We start from the raw sequence: 25,436 nt of genomic DNA on the forward strand, positions 1-25,436 counted from the left end.
GTAACTACTGAACATGTTCTTTGAGGAAGTTACTAGCCTCAGAGTTCTGATTTGGTCTCGTCTATCGGAACCATGACAAATGCTCCACACCCATTTGCACTACTCAGGTGACCTTGACGAAACCAATAAGCCTCCAGGGGCATCCACGACTCGCTAAAAGAATTCAAATGACCAGTATCTGCAAAGAGTATAAATCCTTCCATTCCCTACCATCCAATCAGAGCTGAAGAAGCTTCTTGGATGAGAAGTGAAATGTCTTCAAAGAAAAACAAGAAAGTCCATGAAAAAGCACCTTTGGGATAACCTGAAAGATTCAGTTTCTCCAGAAAATCTGCTCCTTAAAGTGACTTTTGCTGGATAAAATGAAGATGTATGAAATAGGGTCATAATTCTTTAATGAATACCAGAGAGCCTTGTTCTTATAATGTTTAATGCCAAGCACATCCTCCAAGTCTTTGTTAAAGTGTGTAGAGCCCTTGTCGCCTTCTAGTCACAAGGAAACAAATTTGACTGCAGGGAGACTTGGATATGTGTGTTGCTGTATGTTTGTGTGTAACATTAAAAAACAAAAACAAAATAAATATAAGATGAATAAGATAAGTAAGTAAAAGAGTAAAACTTTCTATTCTGAAACTGCAGGATCCAATCTGGATCAGTCATTGGGACCAGAGGTTTAGTCATTCTGAAATTGTTAAATTGCTTTTTGTTATGTTTTCCCCAGTATTCAGCTAAAATATGCCTGCCTAAAACTACTAAAATATCCCATTATTCCTTTATAAGGGGCTTTGATCACATGGTTGGGATTGCCATCTTGACTTTTTGAACCCTTCCCCAGATACTGCTTATGTTCTGTAATTTGGGGCGAAAGAAAATTGCCCTTAATTTATTCTTCAAACATTTTCTGAGTGTTGATGGGTTTAACGTGTTTCCTTTGTTTCACATTTCAGCTCAGTATTTGGTAAATAGATGAGGTAGTTATTTTTTTATCTTGCTTTGATAACTGTTTTTCTTGGGATTTTTTTGTTGTTATACTTCTTGTTATGCTGGTATAGAGCTTTCTTTAATTAAAGACTTTCATATACCATTACACATATCTGTTCTCCTTTATCATCTCTGCCGAACTTTATAGCTATGCTTCGAAGTGGAAGCTGGTTAAGAATGCTCATTTTACTTAACCAAAATCACATTTGATCATTGCAGCAGGCTGATATGGTGTAGTGATTAAGCCAAAATCTAGGTTCAAATTCCCACCTGACTATGGAGCTTTATGAATGACTATGGTCAGTTATTCTCTTTCAGTACAACAGCCCTCATAGGCAATAAAATGATGGAAGGCACACTTGGGAGATTCCAATATATTCTTTGAGTTCCCAACAGAAAGTTGTGGAAGGACTTTGATAAATAAGACAATTTTTTTAAAATAAAGAGTTGTAGACTTTGCCTTTTGGGGGGCTATGTAAATGCATACTACAATATTGTACTCTTTTATTTTATATGGGTTCTAGGGACTTCAAATCTGGTCCGAAGAATACTTCACCATCAGTGCAGGTATGGCACTTATTGCAAAACTGTCAACAGGTTCCTCAAAGAGAAATTTAATAATACAGGAGTAATTGTTCCTGTATTACCAAGTGAGACTGGAATTCTAAATAAATTCTAAATACTCCATAAATATGGAAGATCTTATTGGGCAGAAAGATTGTGCTTGGAAAGATAGAATGGAAACTGTAAAATAAAACTATTTCTAATGAAAATTTACTCATAAATTTACTGTGTGTTAAATTTAAATTAATACCAGATGAAAAAAAGCTTTATTTCATGGAATCTTAAGAGTTTCACTATAGAGCTTTATGAAGTCTTTCAAGTTACTTTTTGCTACCCGCATCTAACATTGTGTATTAGGGAGAGACTAGAAGTTGTTTGAAAAGAACATGTATGAATTGGGATACTTGATTCACAATACTTACCACTTAATAAAGTGCTTTTCTGTAGTAGGGCATTTTTAGTCTGTGTCCTAATTGCAAAGGAACATACCCCACAAAAGCTGAATTTTATATTTATTCATACCACATCCAGATTTCAAATATGTACATGAAATAAGAATGTTAAACTTAAAGAACTCTCTAAAAATCTATGGCTGTATAACTGCACATTGCAGGTTACAGATCAAAGCCTACTATTCAAGTAGCTTAAAGCCCTGCGTAATTTGCCAAGTACCACAAGATGGCAATGTTTTAGAAATGTTATCTCCTGTTATATTTTTAACTGACTCAGTTAATTGTATTGGGTGAAAAAAGCCTCAAAGAGTAACTTTTATAACATTTATTTCCATTTATCTACAGTTTACAATAACCTCTGAGTATTCAAAGAATGATGTTTTTAATAAGATAGCAGCATAAATATAGTTAAAATAAAATCTGAAAAAGGAGAAATAGATTTCTATTTCTCTCAGCACTAACTGCTTTGCTTTGCTTTGGTTCCTCTAAAATAGATTTGGCAAAATAATATCTCTACAGAAATTAGCAGAAAATATCTTGGTTGGTTTCGTTGGAACTATGGATTTCTTTATTCAATGGTCGGGTCCATCATCTGGATTTGTGTCTATATGTATTTCATACTGCAGGTAACAAATGTTTCTGGGAAGTCTTGAAAGACTATTCCATGAACACTATTGCAATATAAAGTATTTTAAAGATCATATTGGTAGCATTCTATTTATTTTGCTGAAATGAAGGCAATATTACTTTCTGATTTTTTAAAATACTTTTCAGGATGGTATTGTATTTTCATATGGACAAAGAAACAATTTTATTTTGATGAGTCTTCAGGAGAAGATTTGGGTTTGGCTTTCCCTTTCTCTAAAAGGATCAATTCAGTTCTTGCTGAAGATGAAACAATGGGCTCTGAGGTTTCTTCTTTCTCTGTGAGTGATAAGGTTTCCTGAGCATCAAAGAAAGTTTCATTTTTTTCTGTTAGATTTTCTTCATCTTTTTCTTCTTCTGAATCTCCTTCCTTTTCTTTGTCCATTTCCTTGCTCTTTTTTGCTGGAGATGAAAAACCTAACTTAGGAAATTTAAACCATCCTGCTTTGTCCGTTTCTTTGGCAGTATCACTGTCTAATTTGGATGTATCATCAGGCTGAACTTTCTGTAAAGCTTCAGGTTTTGAATCTGAGGTTGAGTCATCAGTAGTGGAAGAAAACCCAATACTTGGAAGCCAAAGTTTAAATCTACCAGATCTCTTACTATCAAGTTTTTCTTTCTCATCTGTGACCTCATCTGTGCTACTTGTACATATTGTTTCTTCTGCAATTTCTGTAGATTTAGATATCTCTACTGACTCAGAGTGACTCTCTGCAAATTCACTAGAAGTCTGTATGTCAACTGTAAAGGATTTAAGCTTTGCCAGTGTTGCAGCAGAAGATGTTCCTTCAGTAAATTCGTAAGTTACATCCTTATCTTTATCCGATGTTTTCACGTCACTCAAACCAGTCTTTTGTGCTGCTTCTCCTGTACCTGAATGTTGATGATCCTTATCCTCAAATATTTCACCCATACATTCTGTAGAAGATAACTTGACTGGTACATCTAAGCTCACATGTGATTCCTGGATTTTCACTTTGAAAAGCGAAAATCCAAAGGCAGCAGTTTTAACTTCTGATGGAGGAATCTCAGATTCTTTTACTATTTGAGTGGAGAAAGTTTCCTGTATGTCAGCATCATCACCAGAGCCAAAGGTAGATTTACTTTCTATCTTTATTTCTTTACTGTCCGTGATTGATCCTTTAACCTGCACTGATGCACTTGAACTAAATGGATCTTCAGGCTGAAGTTTAATTTCAAGTGGTGCTCTTTGAATATCTGGCTCCTTCAGCGTTGTAATTTTAGCGATTGACTTTTGAACGTTACCGTCTATAGTGTCTATTTTCTCTGTAAGAAATTCAGCACTGAATTCCTTTGGCACTTGTTTATGCAGATATACTGCTGTATCTGCAAAAGAAGAGTCTGTAGATGGGAATTTACTTCCAACTTGTGGTCTTTGAATGGCAGGTTCAGACAATGTTGTAATTCTGACTTTTGATTTCTGAATATCATCTCCTTTCTCTTCAGGGAACATAGTCTTGAACTGCAATTGAGAAATACCATCATCAGTAGTATCCTTTATCTCCATTGTCTCTTCTGAAATCAGTTTTTCTCCTTCAGAAATTCTGTGTGTGAACTTTGGCATTTTGAATTTGGGCATTTGGAAATTTACTTCTGCATCTCCAGTTTTTTTATCCTGAACTTGGATTCCTGATGTTTCTCCCTCAGATCTAACTAATGACACCTCAGTCTGCACTTTTGGTGAATCAACTTGAATTTCTGCACCCTGAGATTTACTGCGCAAGTTGGCAAATTTTGGTATCTTGAATTTAGATGCTTTTGTTTTACTTGTTTTCTCTTTTTCTTCCGCTTTCGCTTCGCCTTCTTCAGGCAAATCTTTTTCAAAGCCCTCGACTGGGAAATCAATGATTTCAAAGTCTTCATCAGTGATTGAAACTTCCATTTTAACTTTGGAAAGAGTAACAGCAGACTCTTCTAGGTCAGATTCAATACCGGGAACAATGGCACTGCTCTTTGTGGTAGACCATCCAAACAAAGGCACACTGAATGTGGGCATTTTGAACATACTTTCTTTTCCTTGAAAATCCTTTTTTGGTGACTTCTTTTCAGTCCCCATCTCTTCAGGTTGTGTATCAAGGCTTTGCAAAGGCTCTGTGTCTGTAATAATAGCATCAATTTTCCTTCCCATAGTAATTTCAGTAGATGGTATTTCAGCCACTGCCATAGTATCCACGATTTCGGGTTGCTGAATGTTCATCTCACTTTTAGGGATGTTTCTATCAATATCCATCTTTGGGACAGTGCCAGTGAATTCAGTTTGAGAACTTTCTCCTTCTGCACCATCTTTAACTATATCAGCATACACTTTGGATTCCAGGACACTAAGTTTTCTGCCAATTTTTTCTGAGGAGTGTAAAAAACTGCCTTCACCCACTAATTGGTCAGTGGTAGACTGCTTTTCTTTCTGTACTATAACATCCTCTTGAGGAAGCATGACTTTTTGTTTTGAGATGTTTTTTTCACTGTCAGGTTCCCTTGAGATGGTTACAACTTTAGGAGATTTTACTTCAACTTGTAATTCAGTAACATGAGCTTCTCCTGTGATGTCTTCAGTTTCAGCATCACTTTTTTTTGTCTTTGGAGTCCGACCAAATGAAGGCATTTTAAATTTGGGCATTTTAAACCAACTCTGAGATTCCTCAGTCTGAATTTCTTCAGAAATTCCTTCATCACTTTTAACTTGTAAGGACTGAGCTATTCCACCACGTTTATCAGATTCTGTAGTCATCTGAAACTGAGAGACATCAGATTCAGGTTTGGGTGAAGTGATTCCACTGCCTGACAGATCACTTTCTGACAGATCTGAAATTCCAAACTTTGGCATTTTCAGTTTTGGCATCCTAAACTCCCCCTCTGTACCATCAGATTTCATACTTGCACTGTCCATACAAATGTCACCTTTGAACTCTGTTTCTAAACATTTCTGTTCAAAGGAACCTTTTGTGATAGGCACCTTAATATCAGTTTTGAGTAAGTTGATATCTGTATCTGTCTGGAATGTTTTGGTTTCTTCTTTGATCTCACCTTTCAGCATTTTTATACTTATTTCTGTTTCCTCTACTTTTCTTGTAGTAAAACTGCTTTCTATGTCAGGTATTTGCACCAAAGCTCCATCACCTTCCACTACTATATCCACCTCTGCTTTTGGTAGCTTTGTCTTAGACAGTGAGATTTTGGGCATAATTAAATGAGGTCTTTTTACCTGACCTTTTTTGGTGGCTATGTCTACATTTCCATCAGTAGGAACTCCTTGATCTTCTGAAAGAGTTACTTTTGGTTCTGTGCCTGTATCATCTGATACTATGTCCAGTTTGGGTTCTTCCAGAGGTCCTTTTATATTTGTTTTAAGACTTGCTTCCTTTTTAGGGGACCAGCTCAATGATGGCAATTTGAATTTTGGCATTTTGAAATGTGCCTTTTCTTCTCCATCTAAACTTCCTTCCTTCCTTATCTCTCCCTTAGTTTCTGACTCTTTTCCTGCACCGTGTAAATCCTGAATACCTACTTCTGACTGTGTGACAGAAATATCAATAGGTGATATTCCCACTGCTGCAGTCTTCACATCAGCTCTAATAATTTGGGGCATTTTTATTTTCTGTTCCAAAACATTCTTTTTTTCACCAAGTACATCAGACTCCGTTTCAATTGTTGGAGCTTCCACTGCAATATCAGTAATATCTGTTGTTGTTTTCACCTGGGGAACATCAACGTCCTTGGATAGGCCAATAGCAATATCTGGAACTTTCCCTTTAGAAAATAAGATCCCAGAGTTAGCCATTTGAAATTTTACATTTTAATTTTCTTATATTACAACTTTAGTTTTTAATTTCTGTTCCACTTACAGATATTTCAATAGACAGTATTTCTACTCTAATTCCTAATGCTTTCATTTTAGGAACCTTAATTCCTGCTATTGACTTATCATTTCTGTCATCAATATCATCTGGTTATAACTCTCATTTTAAAAACTGACACCAAATGAAGGAACTAAGAGTTTAGGTAAACTGATTTCCATATATACTGTGGAAGCTTTAATTGTTGGTCTAAAATGTTTTGTGCTTGGAACCTTAACTTTAAATATTTTTATATCGTTGTCAATGGTTTCTTTATCTAATATTTCTTGTGAAATATATTTTTCTTCCTTAGAAATAGACACTGCCATGTGATTATTCAGTGACAGCACACAGGTATTCCAGCTTTATAACCTTTCATTTTCAGCAAACTAGAATGAAGCCTTCTAATAGTCCTTTCTTCCATAGTCAGGTTTAATTAAAATTCTATTCTTTTGTTTCAACTGTAAAGGAGAGATCTTCTCTGCTTGCATTAATAACAGTAGAACCACTAGAGTCTTTCTTGAAGTCCAACTAAGTAAATTTTCAATTTTGGCATCTTAAAATATTTTTTTTCTTATGTCTTTAATGAATTAATTTCATTTAAACATCTTTGCTGCTTAAATCTTACCATCATTGTGTACTATAAAATATCTTCAGATGAAAGGACAATATTTATCTCTGAACTTTTAATACTAGATTTCAATATAAGGAATCTTTCATTGGTGAAATCTGCATTTTTATACATGAAACACCTGACACTACTTCAGAGATTTCAGATGATCTGACATCTAAAATTTGCATATCAGAATTTACATCAAAAATATCACCTCAATCTTGCATACATTTTCATCTTTCCCTTTGAAGTCAAGCTTTCTCTTAGCTGTGCTAAGTTGATACACTTTTAGCTCCTAAATTGGAATACATGTAGTCAATAAAGGCTAAGTCAAATCTAGCCCATTCAGCCAGAATAATATTGCCAGTAGGCAAGTTTTCTCTTTTGTCATATTTAGAAGGAGATATTTAAATCTTTGAGAAACCAAAATTAGGTAAATAAAAACTTAGACAAACTGATATTTATCCCACCATGACAGTGAGTTTCCAAAATATCCATGTTAATACAGAAACACCTGTATCATATCTTTCCAAACTACAGTGTTACTTCTGACAATTAAGTTCTCTCACACAGATAAAATTACACATTCAGCATACTTAGTGTGATAGGAACAACTTGCAATTCTGGTCTTACAATATTTCCTTCAGACAGAATGTCAGTTTTGTAGGAAGAAAATATTACAAAAGAATAAGTAATACTCTTAGGCTTGTAAAATTTACTACATTTCTTCAGATTTCTCTAATGATCTAGAACTATTTTCAGTGTTAAATCTAATTCAACATCTTCAAAACACAGAACATCTGTACATATTCAGAATAGAATTATCCAAGGCTGGGATGTCAGCAGCTATTTTCAGTCATTAAATATCATATGTAGGAATTTTAGATTTTTTTTGAGTGATGGCTCAGACACCCTTACACGAAAATTTATATATAAGATTAATAATTCATGAAATCAGCATTGCAAGGTCAGCTTTCAGACCAGCTTTGAACACATCTGTTTCTGTTAAAGGCAATAAGACTTTTTCCTTTATTGCAATACTCCCATTAGGAGATAAATTTCCAACTTTGACATTTTGAACTTAACCCCCCCCTTTTCATCTTAACCTCCCCCCCCCGCCCCATAGAAACATTGCCAAATGGAGGTTATACTTTTAAGTCAGGAGTTCCATGATCACCTGGAATCTCTACATCAGATGCTGAAACACCAATGTCAGCCCTGAATGCTAATATCTTCAACTGAGATTTGGCAGATGTTCATGTGGTGTTGGGCCCCTACCTTCTGGTTTGGAAAATTCCATGCTGGACATCTTGAACTTGGGCATGGGGATTTACATCTCGCTTCCCTTAATTATGCTTTCAGCCTCCACAACTAATATTGGACTTCCATTGGGAAGGAAAATATTTGACTCAATTTGTGACAGGGAGATCTTTACTTCTGGAGCCTTCAGTTTGGGGACTTTGATGCTAGTCATCTTGATTCCAGACATTTTGCTCTCACCATCCTCTCTGACCTCCATATCCAGGTTGGCCCCTTCAATTTCCACTACTGGCAGTTTTACAGTATTTCAGCTTCAGGTTCATCAACTAGGATTTCAAATTATATGTTTTGGGGTGGTCTGCTTCTAAGGAACTAGGGTGTTAGGGTGCCCAGCAAGGGCATTTGAACCTTTGAACTTATTACCCCACTACCAAGCTCAAAGCTCTCCCTGTACAATAACCTTACCTGAAAAAGTTTGTACTTCTATGTTAGGAGCTTCCAGCTCCACAGTGACTGGGACCCAGGGAATCTTTACTTCAGGGGCTGCTATTCCAATGTTGCCCTCCAATTCAGTTGTTGTAAGCTGGGGTTTTGTAGTGCTGAGCTCAACTTTTGGAAGAGAGGTGTGTACATCAGGCATGCCGGCATCTGAATCTATTTTGGGTCCCTTGATATCAGATTTGGAGAAACCCATGCTGGGCATCTTGAACTTTGGCATGTGTATTTTCATCCTGCCTTTCTCACGACCGCCTTCTGCTTCCACCACTTTGCTGGCAGCCTCAGAATCAGGCACTTCGGCATTAGCTTTGGGAACAGAGACCTCCACCTCAACTCTTGGAACGGAGATGTCTACTTCTGGTGAAGTGAGCTTGGGCGGCTTGACACTGGGCAACTTCACTCCAGGCATTTTGATCTTGCCCTTCTCTTCAACATCCACGTCCAGGCTTGGGGCCTCCATGTCAACTTCTGGAAGAGTAGTGTCAGCTTCAACCTCTGAAGAGGGCAGAGTGATTTCCATTTTCAGTCCTGTTTTGTGAAGGTCTCCTTCCACAGAAGGGATGCTGATTTCTGCTTCTGGGACACCTTTCCCTTTGGGCATTGAAATTCCAAATTTCGGCATATGAAACTTGGGCATTTGGAATTTCCTATCCCCACTTTTCAGCTTGACATCAGGGCCCTGCACAGATGGAGGATCTATAGCTACGTCGGGAGCTTTCAGTTCCAGGCTGGCCAAGTCCGTTGGAATCTTTACTTCAGGTGCTGATATGGAAATGTCTCCTCCCTTCACCTCAGGTTTCTCAACATGGAGCTCAGCTTCAGGAAGAGAAACGTCCACTTTAGGCATACTGACATCCACATCGACTTTGGGGCCCTTGATGTCTGGTTTGGAGAATCCTATGCTGGGCATCTTGAACTTTGGCATGTGTATCTTTAGTCCTCCCCTATCGATGGGGCCTTCAGCCTCTGGCAATTTTACGGCCTCTGTACCATCAGACACTTCAGCTTTTACTTTGGGAACAGTGACATCAGCCTCAACCTTTGGCAGGGATATCCCTACTTCTGGCCCTTTGAGCTTGGGGATCTTGATGCTAGGCATCTTAACGTCAGGCGATTTCATTTTGCTCTCATCAACAATATCCACTTCTAAACTAGGTGCATCTACCTCCATTTCTGGCAGCTTAAGATCAGCTTCAAATTCCACAGAGGGCATTTTTAATTCTGTTTTCAATTCTGTCTTGGGCAGGTCTGCTTCCACAGAGGGTATGCTGATTTCTCCCTCTGGGACACCTTTCCCTTTGGGCATTGAAATTCCAAATTTGGGCATATGGAATTTGGGCATTTGGAACTTCCTATCCCTGCTTTCCAACTTAACATCAGGGCCGTGCAGAGAAACCTTGCCAGATGGAGGCTCTACTAATACGTCGGGAGCTTTCACTTCCAGGTTCACTGAGCTTGTTGGAATCTTTCCTTTTGGTGCTGATATGGTAATATCTCCTCTATTCACCACAGGTTTCTCAATGTGGACCTCAGCTTCGGGAACAGAAACATCCATTTTAGGCATACTGACATCCACATCGACTTTGGGACCCTTAATGTCTGCTTTGGAGAATCCTATGCTGGGCATCTTGAACTTTGGCATCTGTATCTTCAGTCCACTCCCGTCAATCGTGCCTTCAGCCTCTGGCAATTTTACGGCCACTGCACCATCAGACACTTCAGCTTTTCCTTTGGGAAGGGTGACATCGGCCTCAACCTTTTTCAGGGAGATCCCTACATCTGGCCCCTTTAGATGTGGGACCTTGACACTAGGACTCTTAACATCATGCATTTTGATTTTGCCCTTATTACCAATCTCCACATCAGGGTTACGTGCATCTACCTCCACTTCTGGCAGCTTACGATAAGCTTCAAGCTGCACAGAGGGAAGTGTCATTTCTGTTTTCAATTCTGTCTTAGGCAAGTCTGCTTCCACAGAAGGGACACCAAGTTCTGCCTCTGGGACACCTGTCCCTTTGGGCAGTGAAATCCCAAATTTGGGCATTTGGAACTTGGGCATTTGGAACTTCCTATCTCCACTATCCAGCTTGACATCGTGGCCCTCCACAGAAACCTTTCCAGATGGAGGCTCTATGGCTACGTCAGGAGCTTTCTGTTCCAGGCTGGCCAAACTTGCTGGAATCTTTACTTCAGGTGCTGATATGGTAATTTCTCCTCCCTTCACCTCAGGTTTCTCAACATGGAGCTCAGCTTCGGGAAGAGAAATGTCCACTTTAGTCATACTGACATCCACATCAACTTTGGGGCCCTTGATGTCTGGTTTGGAGAATCCCATGCTGGGCATCTTGAACTTTGGCATGTGTATCTTTAGTCCTCCCCTATCGATAGTGCCTTCAGTCTCTGGCAATTTTACGGCCTCTGCATCATCAGACATTTCAGCTTTTACTTTGGGAAGGGTGACATCAGCCTCAACCATTGGCAGGGAGATCCCAACCTCTGGCCCTTTGAGCTTGGGGACCTTGACGCTAGGCATCTTCACTTCAGCCATTTTGATTTTGCCCTTATCTCCAATCTCCAGGTCCAAGCTAGGTGCATCTACCTCCATTTCTGGCAGGTTAAGATCAGCTTCATGTTGCACAGAGGGCATTTTTATTTCTGTTTTCAATTCTGTCTTGGGCAGGTCTGCTTCCACAGAAGGGATGCCGATCTCTGCTTCTGGGACATCTTTACCTTTGGGCATTGAAACTCCAAATCTGGACATATGAAACTTGGGCATTTGGAACTTCTTATCCCCACTTTTCAGCTTAACATCAGGGCCCTGCACAGAAACTTTTCCAGACGGAGGCTCTATGGCTACGTCGGGAGCTTTCAGTTCTAGGCTGGCCGTATCCCTTGGAATCTTTACTTCAGGTGCTGATATGGTAATGTCTCCTCCCTTCACCTCAGGTTTCTCAACATGGACCTCTGTTTCGGGAAGAGAAATGTCCACTTTAGGCATACTGACATCCACATCGACTTTGGGGCCCTTGATGTCTGGTTTGGAGAATCCCATGCTGGGCATCTTGAACTTTGGCATGTGTATCTTTAATCCTCCCCTATCAATGTCACCTTCAGCCTCTGGCAATTTTACAGCCTCTGCACCATCAGACACTTCAGCTTTTCCTTTGGGAAGGGTGACATCTGCCTCAACCTTTGGCAGGGAGATCCCTACATCTGGCCCTTTGAGTTTGGGGACCTTGATGCTAGACATCTTGGCTTCAGGCATCTTGATTTTGCCCTTATCTCCAATCTCCACGTCCAAGCTAGGTGTATCTACCTTCAGTTCTGGCAGGTTAAAATCAGCTTCAAGTTGCGCAGAGGGCAATGTTATTTTCGTTTTCAATTCTGTCTTGGGTAGGTCTGCTTCCACAGAAGGGACACCGATTTCTGCCTTTGGGACACCTTTCCCTTTGGGCATTGAAACTCCAAATCTGGACATATGAAACTTGGGCATTTGGAACTTCTTATCGCCACTTTCCACCTTAACATCGGGGCCCTCCACAGAAACCTTTGCAGATGGAGGCTCTATGTCTACATCGGGAGCTTTCAGATCCAGGCTGGCCATATCCCTTGGAATCTTTATTTCAGGTGCCGATATGGTAATGTCGTCTCCCTTCACCTCAGGCTTCTGAACATGGAGCTCAGCTTTTGGAAGAGAAACGTCCACTTTAGGCCCTTTGAGCTTGGGGACCTTGACGCTAGGCATTTTCACTTCAGGCATTTTGATTTTGCCCTTATCTCCAATCTCCACATCCAAACTAGGTGCATCTACCTCCACTTCTGGCAGCTTAAGATCAGCTTCAAGCTGCGCAGAGGGCAGCGTTATTTCTGTTTTCAATTCTGTCTTGGGCAGTTCTGCTTCCACAGAAGGGATGCTGATTTCTGCTTCTGGGACACCTTTCCCTTTGGGCATTGAAATTCCAAATTTGGGCATATGAAACTTGGGCATTTGGAATTTCCTATCCCCACTTTTCAGCTTGACATCAGGGCCCTGCACAGATGGAGGCTCTATAGCTACATCGGGAGCTTTCAGTTCCAGGCTGGCCATGTCCGTTGGAATCTTTACTTCAGGTGCTGATATGGTAATGTCTCCTCCCTTCACCTCAGGTTTCTCAACATGGAGCTCGCCTTCGGGAAGAGAAACATCAACTTTAGGCATACTGACATCCACATCGACTTTGGGGCCCTTGATGTCTGGTTTGGAGAAACCCATGCTGGGCATCTTGAACTTTGGCATGTGTATCTTTAGTCCTCCCCTATCGATGGTGCCTTCAGTCTCTGGCAATTTTATGTCATCTGCATCATCAGAAACTTCAGCTTTTACTTTGGGAAGGGTGACATCAGCCTCAATATTTGGCAGGGAGATCCCAACTTCTGGCCCTTTGAGCTTGGGGACCTTGACGCTAGGCATCTTCACTTCAGCCATTTTGATTTTGCCCTTATCTCCAATCTCCAGGTCCAAGCTAGGTGCATCTACCTCCATTTCTGGCAGGTTAAGATCAGCTTCAAGTTGCGCAGAGGGCAATGTTATTTTTGTTTTCAATTCTGTCTTGGGTAGGTCTGCTTCCACAGAAGGGACACCGATTTCTGCCTCTGGGACACCTGTCCCTTTGGGCATTGAAATTCCAAATTTGGGCATATGGAACTTGGGCATTTGGAATTTCATATCCGAACTTTCCACCTTAACATCGGGGCCCTCCACAGAAACCTTTGCAGATGGAGGCTCTATGTCTACGTTGGGAGCTTTCAGATCCAGGCTGGCCATATCCCTTGGAATCTTTATTTCAGGTGCCGATATGGTAATGTCTTCTCCCTTCACCTCAGGCTTCTGAACATGGAGCTCAGCTTTTGGAAGAGAAACGTCCACTTTAGGCCCCTTGAGCTTGGGGACCTTGACGCTAGGCATTTTCACTTCAGGCATTTTGATTTTGCCCTTATCTCCAATCTCCACATCCAAACTAGGTGCATCTACCTCCACTTCTGGCAGCTTAAGATCAGCTTCAAGCTGCGCAGAGGGCAGCGTTATTTCTGTTTTCAATTCTGTCTTGGGCAGTTCTGCTTCCACAGAAGGGATGCTGATTTCTGCTTCTGGGACACCTTTCCCTTTGGGCATTGAAGTTCCAAATTTGGGCATATGAAACTTGGGCATTTGGAATTTCCTATCCCCACTTTTCAGCTTGACATCAGGGCCCTGCACAGATGGAGGCTCTATAGCTACATCGGGAGCTTTCAGTTCCAGGCTGGCCATGTCCGTTGGAATCTTTACTTCAGGTGCTGATATGGTAATGTCTCCTCCCTTCACCTCAGGTTTCTCAATATGGAGTTCATCTTCAGGAAGAGAAATATCTACTTTAGGCATACTGACATCCACATCGACTTTGGGGCCCTTGATGTCTGGTTTGGAGAAACCCATGCTGGGCATCTTGAACTTTGGCATGTGTATCTTTAGTCCTCCCCTATCGATGGTGCCTTCAGTCTCTGGCAATTTTATGTCATCTGCATCATCAGAAACTTCAGCTTTTACTTTGGGAAGGGTGACATCAGCCTCAATATTTGGCAGGGAGATCCCAACTTCTGGCCCTTTGAGCTTGGGGACCTTGACGCTAGGCATCTTCACTTCAGCCATTTTGATTTTGCCCTTATCTCCAATCTCCAGGTCCAAGCTAGGTGCATCTACCTCCATTTCTGACAGGTTAAGATCAGCTTCAAGTTGCGCAGAGGGCAATGTTATTTTTGTTTTCAATTCTGTCTTGGGTAGGTCTGCTTCCACAGAAGGGACACCGATTTCTGCCTCTGGGACACCTGTCCCTTTGGGCATTGAAATTCCAAATTTGGGCATATGGAACTTGGGCATTTGGAATTTCATATCTGAACTTTCCACCTTAACATCGGGGCCCTCCACAGAAACCTTTGCAGATGGAGGCTCTATGTCTACGTTGGGAGCTTTCAGATCCAGGCTGGCCATATCCCTTGGAATCTTTATTTCAGGTGCCGATATGGTAATGTCTTCTCCCTTCACCTCAGGCTTCTGAACATGGAGCTCAGCTTTTGGAAGAGAAACGTCCACTTTAGGCCCTTTGAGCTTGGGGACCTTGACGCTAGGCATTTTCACTTCAGGCATTTTGATTTTGCCCTTATCTCCAATCTCCACATCCAAACTAGGTGCATCTACCTCTACTTCTGGCAGCTTAAGATCAGCTTCAAGCTGCGCAGAGGGCAGCGTTATTTCTGTTTTCAATTCTGTCTTGGGCAGTTCTGCTTCCACAGAAGGGATGCTGATTTCTGCTTCTGGGACACCTTTCCCTTTGGGCATTGAAGTTCCAAATTTGGGCATATGAAACTTGGGCATTTGGAATTTCCTATCCCCACTTTTCAGCTTGACATCAGGGCCCTGCACAGATGGAGGCTCTATGTCTACATCGGGAACTTTCAGATCCAGGCTGGCCATATCCCTTGGAATCTTTATTTCAGGTACCGATATGGTAATGTCTCCTCCCTTCACCTCAGGTTTCTCAACATGGAGCTCAGCTTCAGGAAGAGAAACGTCCACTTTAGGCCCTTTGAGCTTCGGGACCTTGACGCTAGGCATCTTCACTTCAGGCATTTTGATTTTGCCCTTATCTCCAATCTCCACGTCCAAGCTAGGTGTATCTACCTCCAGTTCTGGCAGGTTAAGATCAGCTTCAAGCTGCGCAGAGGGCAATGTTATTTTCGTTTTCAATTCTGTCTTGGGTAGGTCTGCTTCCACAGAAGGGACACCGATTTCTGCCTCTGGGACACCTTTACCTTTGGGCATTGAAACTCCAAATCTGGACATATGAAACTTGGGCATTTGGAACTTCTTATCCCCACTTTTCAGCTTAACATCAGGGCCCTGCACAGAAACTTTTCCAGACAGAGGCTCTATGGCTTCGTCGGGAGCTTTCAGTTCCAGGCTGGCCAAGTCCATTGGAATCTTTACTTCAGGTGCTGATATGGTAATGTCTCCTCCCTTCACCTCAGGTTTCTCAACATGGAGCTCACCTTCGGGAAGAGAAACATCAACTTTAGGCATACTGACATCCACATCGACTTTGGGGCCCTTGATGTCTGGTTTGGAGAAACCCATGCTGGGCATCTTGAACTTTGGCATGTGTATCTTTAGTCCTCCCCTATCGATGGTGCCTTCAGTCTCTGGCAATTGTATGGCCTCTGCACCATCAGACACTTCAGCTTTTGCTTTGGGAACAGTGACATCAGCCTTAAACTTTGGCAGGGAGATCCCAACCTCTGGCCCTTTGATCTTGGGGACCTTGATGCTAGGCATTTTCACTTCAGGCATTTTGATTTTGCCCTTATCTCCAATCTCCACGTCCAAGCTAGGTGTATCTACCTCCAGTTCTGGCAGCTTAAGATCAGCTTCAAGTTGCCCAGAGGGCAATGTTATTTTTGTTTTCAGTTCTGCCTTGGGCAAGTCTGCTTCCACAGAAGGGGCATCGATTTCTGCCTCTGGGACACCTGTCCCTTTGGGCATTGAAGTTCCAAATTTTGGCATATGTAACTTGGGCATTTGGAATTTCATATCCCCACTTTCCAACTTACCATCGGGGCCCTCCAGAGAAACCTTTGCAGATGGAGGCTCTATGGCTACGTCAGGAGCTTTCAGATCCAGGCTGGCCATATCCCTTGGAATCTTTATTTCAGGTGCCGATATGGTAATGTCTTCTCCCTTCACCTCAGGTTTCTGAACATGGAGCTCAGCTTTTGGAAGAGAAACATCCACTTTAGGCCCTTTGAGCTTGGGGACCTTGACACTAGGCATCTTCACCTCAGGCATTTTGATTTTGCCCTTATCTCCAATCTCCACGTCCAAACTAGGTGCATCTACCTCTACATCTGGCAGCTTAAGATCAGCTTCAAGCTGCACAGAGGGTAGTGTTATTTCTGCTTTCAATTCTGTCTTGGGCAGGTCTGCTTCCACAGAAGGGATGCCAATTTGTGCTTCTGGGACACCTTTCCCTTTGGGCATTGAAATTCCAAATTTCGGCATATGAAACTTGGGCATTTGGAATTTCCTATCCCCACTTTTCAGCTTGACATCAGGGCCCTGCACAGATGGGGGCTCTATAGCTACATTGGGAGCTTTCAGTTCCAGGCTGGCCATGTCCGTTGGAATCTTTACTTCAGGTGCTGATATGGTAATGTCTCCTCCCTTCACCTCAGGTTTCTCAACATGGAGCTCGCCTTCGGGAAGAGAAACATCAACTTTAGGCATACTGACATCCACATCGACTTTGGGGCCCTTGATGTCTGGTTTGGAGAAACCCATGCTGGGCATCTTGAACTTTGGCATGTGTATCTTTAGTCCTCCCCTATCGATGGTGCCTTCAGTCTCTGGCAATTTTATGTCATCTGCATCATCAGAAACATCAGCTTTTACTTTGGGAAGGGTGACATCAGCCTCAATATTTGGCAGGGAGATCCCAACTTCTGGCCCTTTGAGCTTGGGGACCTTGACGCTAGGCATCTTCACTTCAGCCATTTTGATTTTGTCCTTATCTCCAATCTCCAGGTCCAAGCTAGGTGCATCTACCTCCATTTCTGGCAGGTTAAGATCAGCTTCAAGTTGCGCAGAGGGCAATGTTATTTTTGTTTTCAATTCTGTCTTGGGTAGGTCTGCTTCCACAGAAGGGACACCGATTTCTGCCTCTGGGACACCTGTCCCTTTGGGCATTGAAATTCCAAATTTGGGCATATGGAACTTGGGCATTTGGAATTTCATATCCGAACTTTCCACCTTAACATCGGGGCCCTCCACAGAAACCTTTGCAGATGGAGGCTCTATGTCTACGTTGGGAGCTTTCAGATCCAGGCTGGCCATATCCCTTGGAATCTTTATTTCAGGTGCCGATATGGTAATGTCTTCTCCCTTCACCTCAGGTTTCTGAACATGGAGCTCAGCTTTTGGAAGAGAAACATCCACTTTAGGCCCTTTGAGCTTGGGGACCTTGACACTAGGCATCTTCACCTCAGGCATTTTGATTTTGCCCTTATCTCCAATCTCCACGTCCAAACTAGGTGCATCTACCTCTACATCTGGCAGCTTAAGATCAGCTTCAAGTTGCGCAGAGGGTAGTGTTATTTCTGTTTTCAATTCTGTCTTGGGCAGGTCTGCTTCCACAGAAGGGATGCCAATTTGTGCTTCTGGGACACCTTTCCCTTGGGGCATTGAAATTCCAAATTTCGGCATATGAAACTTGGGCATTTGGAATTTCCTATCCCCACTTTTCAGCTTGACATCAGGGCCCTGCACAGATGGAGGCTCTATAGCTACATCGGGAGCTTTCAGTTCCAGGCTGCCCATGTCCATTGGAATCGTTACTTCAGGTGCTGATATGGTAATGTCTCCTCCCTTCACCACAGGTTTCTCAACATGGAGCTCACCTTCGGGAAGAGAAACATCAACTTTAGGCATACTGACATCCACATCGACTTTGGGGCCCTTGATGTCTGGTTTGGAGAAACCCATGCTGGGCATCTTGAACTTTGGTATGTGTATCTTTAGTCCTCCCCTATCGATGGTGCCTTCAGTCTCTGGCAATTTTATGTCATCTGCATCATCAGAAACTTCAGCTTTTACTTTGGGAAGGGTGACATCAGCCTCAATATTTGGCAGGGAGATCCCAACTTCTGGCCCTTTGAGCTTGGGGACCTTGACGCTAGGCATCTTCACTTCAGCCATTTTGATTTTGCCCTTATCTCCAATCTCCAGGTCCAAGCTAGGTGCATCTACCTCCATTTCTGGCAGGTTAAGATCAGCTTCAAGTTGCGCAGAGGGCAATGTTATTTTTGTTTTCAATTCTGTCTTGGGTAGGTCTGCTTCCACAGAAGGGACACCGATTTCTGCCTCTGGGACACCTGTCCCTTTGGGCATTGAAATTCCAAATTTGGGCATATGGAACTTGGGCATTTGGAATTTCATATCCGAACTTTCCACCTTAACATCGGGGCCCTCCACAGAAACCTTTGCAGATGGAGGCTCTATGTCTACGTTGGGAGCTTTCAGATCCAGGCTGGCCATATCCCTTGGAATCTTTATTTCAGGTGCCGATATGGTAATGTCTTCTCCCTTCACCTCAGGTTTCTGAACATGGAGCTCAGCTTTTGGAAGAGAAACATCCATTTTAGGCCCTTTGAGCTTGGGGACCTTGACGCTAGGCATTTTCACTTCAGGCATTTTGATTTTGCCCTTATCTACAATTGCCACATCCAAACTAGGTGCATCTACCTCCACTTCTGGCAGCTTAAGATCAGCTTCAAGCTGTGCAGAGGGCAGCGTTATTTCTGTTTTCAATTCTGTCTTGGGCAGTTCTGCTTCCACAGAAAGGATGCTGATTTCTGCTTCTGGGACACCTTTCCCTTTGGGCATTGAAATTCCAAATTTGGGCATATGAAACTTGGGCATTTGGAATTTCCTATCCCCACTTTTCAGCTTGACATCAGGGCCCTGCACAGATGGAGGCTCTATGTCTACATCGGGAACTTTCAGATCCAGGCTGGCCATATCCCTTGGAATCTTTATTTCAGGTACCAATATGGTAATGTCTCCTCCCTTCACCTCAGGTTTCTCAACATGGAGCTCAGCTTCAGGAAGAGAAACGTCCACTTTAGGCCCTTTGAGCTTGGGGACCTTGACGCTAGGCATCTTCACTTCAGGCATTTTGATTTTGCCCTTATCTCCAATCTCCACGTCCAAGCTAGGTGTATCTACCTCCAGTTCTGGCAGCTTAAGATCAGCTTCAAGTTGTGCAGAGGGCAATGTTATTTTCGTTTTCAATTCTGTCTTGGGTAGGTCTGCTTCCACAGAAGGGACACCGATTTCTGCCTCTGGGACACCTTTCCCTTTGGGCATTGAAACTCCAAATCTGGACATATGAAACTTGGGCATTTGGAACTTCTTATCCCCACTTTTCAGCTTAACATCAGGGCCCTGCACAGAAACTTTTCCAGACAGAGGCTCTATGGCTTCGTCGGGAGCTTTCAGTTCCAGGCTGGCCAAGTCCATTGGAATCTTTATTTCAGGTGCTGATATGGTAATGTCTCCTCCCTTCACCTCAGGTTTCTCAACATGGAGCTCACCTTCGGGAAGAGAAACATCAACTTTAGGCATACTGACATCCACATCGACTTTGGGGCCCTTGATGTCTGGTTTGGAGAAACCCATGCTGGGCATCTTGAACTTTGGCATATGTATCTTTAGTCCTCCCCTATCGATGGTGCCTTCAGTCTCTGGCAATTGTATGGCCTCTGCACCATCAGACACTTCAGCTTTTGCTTTGGGAACAGTGAGATCAGCCTCAACCTTTGGCAGGGAGATCCCAACCTCTGGCCCTTTGAGCTTGGGGACCTTGATGCTAGGCATTTTCACTTCAGGCATTTTGATTTTGCCCTTATCTCCAATCTCCACGTCCAAGCTAGGTGTATCTACCTCCAGTTCTGGCAGCTTAAGATCAGCTTCAAGTTGCGCAGAGGGCAATGTTATTTTTGTTTTCAGTTCTGCCTTGGGCAAGTCTGCTTCCACAGAAGGGGCATCGATTTCTGCCTCTGGGACACCTGTCCCTTTGGGCATTGAAATTCCAAATTTTGGCATATGTAACTTGGGCATTTGGAATTTCATATCCCCACTTTCCAACTTACCATCGGGGCCCTCCAGAGAAACCTTTGCAGATGGAGGCTCTATGGCTACGTCAGGAGCTTTCAGATCCAGGCTGGCCATATCCCTTGGAATCTTTATTTCAGGTGCCGATATGGTAATGTCTTCTCCCTTCACCTCAGGTTTCTGAACATGGAGCTCAGCTTTTGGAAGAGAAACATCCACTTTAGGCCCTTTGAGCTTGGGGACCTTGACACTAGGCATCTTCACCTCAGGCATTTTGATTTTGCCCTTATCTCCAATCTCCACGTCCAAACTAGGTGCATCTACCTCTACATCTGGCAGCTTAAGATCAGCTTCAAGCTGCACAGAGGGTAGTGTTATTTCTGTTTTCAATTCTGTCTTGGGCAGGTCTGCTTCCACAGAAGGGATGCCAATTTGTGCTTCTGGGACACCTTTCCCTTTGGGCATTGAAATTCCAAATTTCGGCATATGAAACTTGGGCATTTGGAATTTCCTATCCCCACTTTTCAGCTTGACATCAGGGCCCTGCACAGATGGAGGCTCTATAGCTACATTGGGAGCTTTCAGTTCCAGGCTGCCCATGTCCGTTGGAATCTTTACTTCAGGTGCTGATATGGTAATGTCTCCTCCCTTCACCTCAGGTTTCTCAACATGGAGCTCACCTTCAGGAAGAGAAACATCAACTTTAGGCATACTGACATCCACATCGACTTTGGGGCCCTTGATGTCTGGTTTGGAGAAACCCATGCTGGGCATCTTGAACTTTGGCATTTGTATCTTTAGTCCTCCCCTATCGATGGTGCCTTCAGTCTCTGGCAATTTTATGTCATCTGCATCATCAGAAACTTCAGCTTTTACTTTGGGAAGGGTGACATCAGCCTCAATATTTGGCAGGGAGATCCCAACTTCTGGCCCTTTGAGCTTGGGGACCTTGACGCTAGGCATCTTCACTTCAGCCATTTTGATTTTGCCCTTATCTCCAATCTCCAGGTCCAAGCTAGGTGCATCTACCTCCATTTCTGGCAGGTTAAGATCAGCTTCAAGTTGCGCAGAGGGCAATGTTATTTTTGTTTTCAATTCTGTCTTGGGTAGGTCTGCTTCCACAGAAGGGACACCGATTTCTGCCTCTGGGACACCTGTCCCTTTGGGCATTGAAATTCCAAATTTGGGCATATGGAACCTGGGCATTTGGAATTTCATATCCGAACTTTCCACCTTAACATCGGGGCCCTCCACAGAAACCTTTGCAGATGGAGGCTTTATGTCTACGTTGGGAGCTTTCAGATCCAGGCTGGCCATATCCCTTGGAATCTTTATTTCAGGTGCCGATATGGTAATGTCTTCTCCCTTCACCTCAGGTTTCTGAACATGGAGCTCAGCTTTTGGAAGAGAAACGTCCACTTTAGGCCCTTTGAGCTTGGGGACCTTGACGCTAGGCATTTTCACTTCAGGCATTTTGATTTTGCCCTTATCTCCAATCTCCACATCCAAACTAGGTGCATCTACCTCCACTTCTGGCAGCTTAAGATCAGCTTCAAGCTGCGCAGAGGGCAGCGTTATTTCTGTTTTCAATTCTGTCTTGGGCAGTTTTGCTTCCACAGAAGGGATGCTGATTTCTGCTTCTGGGACACCTTTCCCTTTGGGCATTGAAGTTCCAAATTTGGGCATATGAAACTTGGGCATTTGGAATTTCCTATCCCCACTTTTCAGCTTGACATCAGGGCCCTGCACAGATGGAGGCTCTATAGCTACATCGGGAGCTTTCAGTTCCAGGCTGGCCATGTCCGTTGGAATCTTTACTTCAGGTGCTGATATGGTAATGTCTCCTCCCTTCACCTCAGGTTTCTCAATATGGAGCTCATCTTCAGAAAGAGAAACATCTACTTTAGGCATACTGACATCCACATCGACTTTGGGGCCCTTGATGTCTGGTTTGGAGAAACCCATGCTGGGCATCTTGAACTTTGGCATGTGTATCTTTAGTCCTCCCCTATCGATGGTGCCTTCAGTCTCTGGCAATTTTATGTCATCTGCATCATCAGAAACTTCAGCTTTTACTTTGGGAAGGGTGACATCAGCCTCAATATTTGGTTGGGAGATCGCAACCTCTGGCCCTTTGAGCTTGGGGACCTTGACGCTAGGCATCTTCACTTCAGCCATTTTGATTTTGCCCTTATCTCCAATCTCCAGGTCCAAGCTAGGTGCATCTACCTCCATTTCTGGCAGCTTAAGATCAGCTTCAAGTTGCACAGACGGCTTTTTTATTTCTGTTTTCAATTCTGTCTTGGGCAGTTCTGCTTCCACAGAAGGGATGCTGATTTCTGCCTCTGGGACACCTTTCCCTTTGGGCATTGAAACTCCAAATTTTGGCATATGAAACTTGGGCATTTGGAACTTCCTATCCCCACTTTTCAGCTTAACATCAGGGCCCTGCACAGAAACCTTTCCAGATGGAGGCTCTATGGCTACGTCGGGAGCTTTCAGTTCCAGGCTGGCCAAGTCCATTGGAATCTTTAGTTCAGGTGCTGATATGGCAATGTCTCCTCCCTTCACCTCAGGTTTCTCAACATGGAGCTCAGCTTCAGGAAGAGAAACGTCCACTTTAGGCATACTGATATCCACATCAACTTTGGGGCCCTTGATGTCTGGTTTGGAGAATCCCATGCTGGGCATCTTGAACTTTGGCATTTGTATCTTCAGTCCTCCCCCGTTGATGGTGCCTTCAGCCTCTGGCAATTTTACGGCCTCTGCACCATGAGACACTTCAGCTTTTACTTTGGGAAGAGTGACATCAGCCTCAACCTTTGGCAGGGAGATCCCTACTTCTGCCCCTTTGAGCTTGGGACTCTTGGCACTAGGCATGTGTATATTCAGGCCTCCCCCATCAATGTTGTCTTTAGGCTCTGGCAATTGTACAACTGCTGCAGCATCAGACCCTTCAACTTTTCGTTTGGGAAGGGTGGCATCAGCCTCAATCTTTGGCACGGTGATCCCTACTTCTGCCGGTTTCAGTTTGGCGACTTTGACACTAGGCATCTTCAGTGCAGGCATTTTGATTTTGCCCTTATCTCTCATCTCCACATCCAGGCTGGGGCCTTGTATGTCAACTTCTGTCAAGTTAATGTTGGCTTCAATCTCTGGAAATACTTTGGGGAGGTCTGCTTCCACGGAAGACATGGACTGTTCTTCCTCTGGAACACCTTTCCCTTTGGGAAGTGAAATCCCAAATTTGGGCATTTGTAATTTTAACATGTTGAACTTACTTTCTTCATCTTCCAGAGTAATGGCTGAGCCTTCTACAGGAATTTCGTCTGATAGAATATTTCTTTCTCGGTCTGGTGTTTTCAATTCCAAAATGCCCTGGCCTGCTATTGACTTTATGTCAGATAATGAGATGTTGATATCACCAGTAATTTCTCCCATCTTAAGCTCAGGTTTAGTAGCCTCATGGTCAGCTTTGGGAAGGGAGAAATCCATTTTAGGCATTTTGATGTCCACCTCAACTTTGGGACCTTCAATTTGTGGTAATGCATACTTGGTAGCAATATTTGTTTCTTTTCCTTTTTCCTGTTTCTGATATTCGGTTTCAATTTGTACTTTTGAATCTTTTAGCTTTTTTTTCCTTATTTTTGGAATGTTTTGTGAAATTTTGATCTGAGAGTCTGTAATGTCTTCAGTATGAATTACTGCTGTTTTCATCTGTGTTTTTACAACTGTAGGTTCTTGTTTTTTCTCTTTGGGTTTTGAAATAGTTACTTCAACAGCAGGGTATTTTTTTGTATGTTGTGGAATTGGAAATACTGTGTCTGATACACCTCTTTTTGGCTCTTTTTCTTTTGGTTTTCTGTCTACATTTAATGAAGTATACTCTGTTGTCATTACCTCGGAGAGTTCCATAGTAGTATCATTCTCATATTCTTTGAATGGATTTATTTCATACGGTTCTTGTTTACTTTTGTGCATCTTGAATCCAACAGTTGGAAACTTTAGTTTCTTTTGGCTTCGTTTTTTCATTTTCCCATGAATTTCTTCTGGCAGAAATTGTGATTCTGTATCGGTGCTTGTGGGAGAAACATCTGGAATCCCATGATCATATGCATCTGATGTACTTCGAGATCTTCTGTGTCCCAAAATCTTCTTTCCTTTAATCGACTGGAATTTTGGCCATGAGAGTCTATCCTTCTTGGTTCTTTTTTGTCTTCCCACTCTTTGTTTTACAATTAAGTTTGCTTTATCTTCTTCTGAGATTGTCTTCTCAGATATTTCCATTGTATCCATTCCCTGGGGAGAAAAATTCTAAAATGAATAGGTTTGTTTATGAAAGTGTATATGGAGCATTATTTATATCATTTTTAATTTTTATTTACAAGGATTATACTATGTTACAGTGAACTCCCCAAATCTGAATTAAAATAAATACAATTTGTGCAGTTACGGGCATCAGAAATAAAATATTTTTTTTAAAAAAAATAACGATTTAAAAATTTTGCTTAGCCAAAGAGGCTTGGTAAAATACTACCAACTACTGTCTTTCTGAAGATCACAATGGAAAGGCCCATCGAAATGACTGGTAGATTACTATTCCTGAGAAGGCACCCTGACTAATCAGTAACAAGGAATGCTTCTGTAGGATACAAGACCTCTTTATTGAATGTTCCTAGGTGGGCAGCTAAAATCCAGGCCCTGAATCATTAAAGGTGACAGCCAGAGGCTTGAATTGGATCTGGAAGTCAACTGGCAATTGGTGTGGTGGTATCAGCATCAATGCTATATGGAGAATGTTGTTTTCACTTTTTAATTAATTTTAAACATGTTTTATCATGCTTGTCTCTTTTTAAATTTTCTAACTTTTATGTACTGTTTTTATCTTTTAA

At 42.4% G+C, this 25,436-nt stretch overlaps 1 protein-coding gene across 1 annotated transcript in view; it reads right to left on the reverse strand.

Annotated features, from left to right (window-relative positions):
* Positions 1-2,040: 2,040 nt before the first annotated feature.
* The window catches only part of AHNAK2 (AHNAK nucleoprotein 2), a 64,297-nt gene continuing 40,901 nt past the window's right edge, over positions 2,041-25,436 (reverse strand). Inside the window, exons 7-8 of the mRNA XM_081322403.1 lie at positions 8,835-24,843; positions 2,041-6,410 (exon numbers count right to left, since the gene is read on the reverse strand). Of these exons, the coding sequence (XP_081178529.1) occupies positions 2,809-6,410; positions 8,835-24,843 (19,611 nt within the window). The 3' untranslated portion in view covers positions 2,041-2,808. The remainder of the gene's footprint in view (positions 6,411-8,834; positions 24,844-25,436) is intronic.

The sequence above is a fragment of the Vipera berus genome (genome assembly GCF_964194415.1).
Source record: "Vipera berus genome assembly, chromosome: 1".
Lineage (NCBI taxonomy): Eukaryota > Metazoa > Chordata > Lepidosauria > Squamata > Viperidae > Vipera > Vipera berus.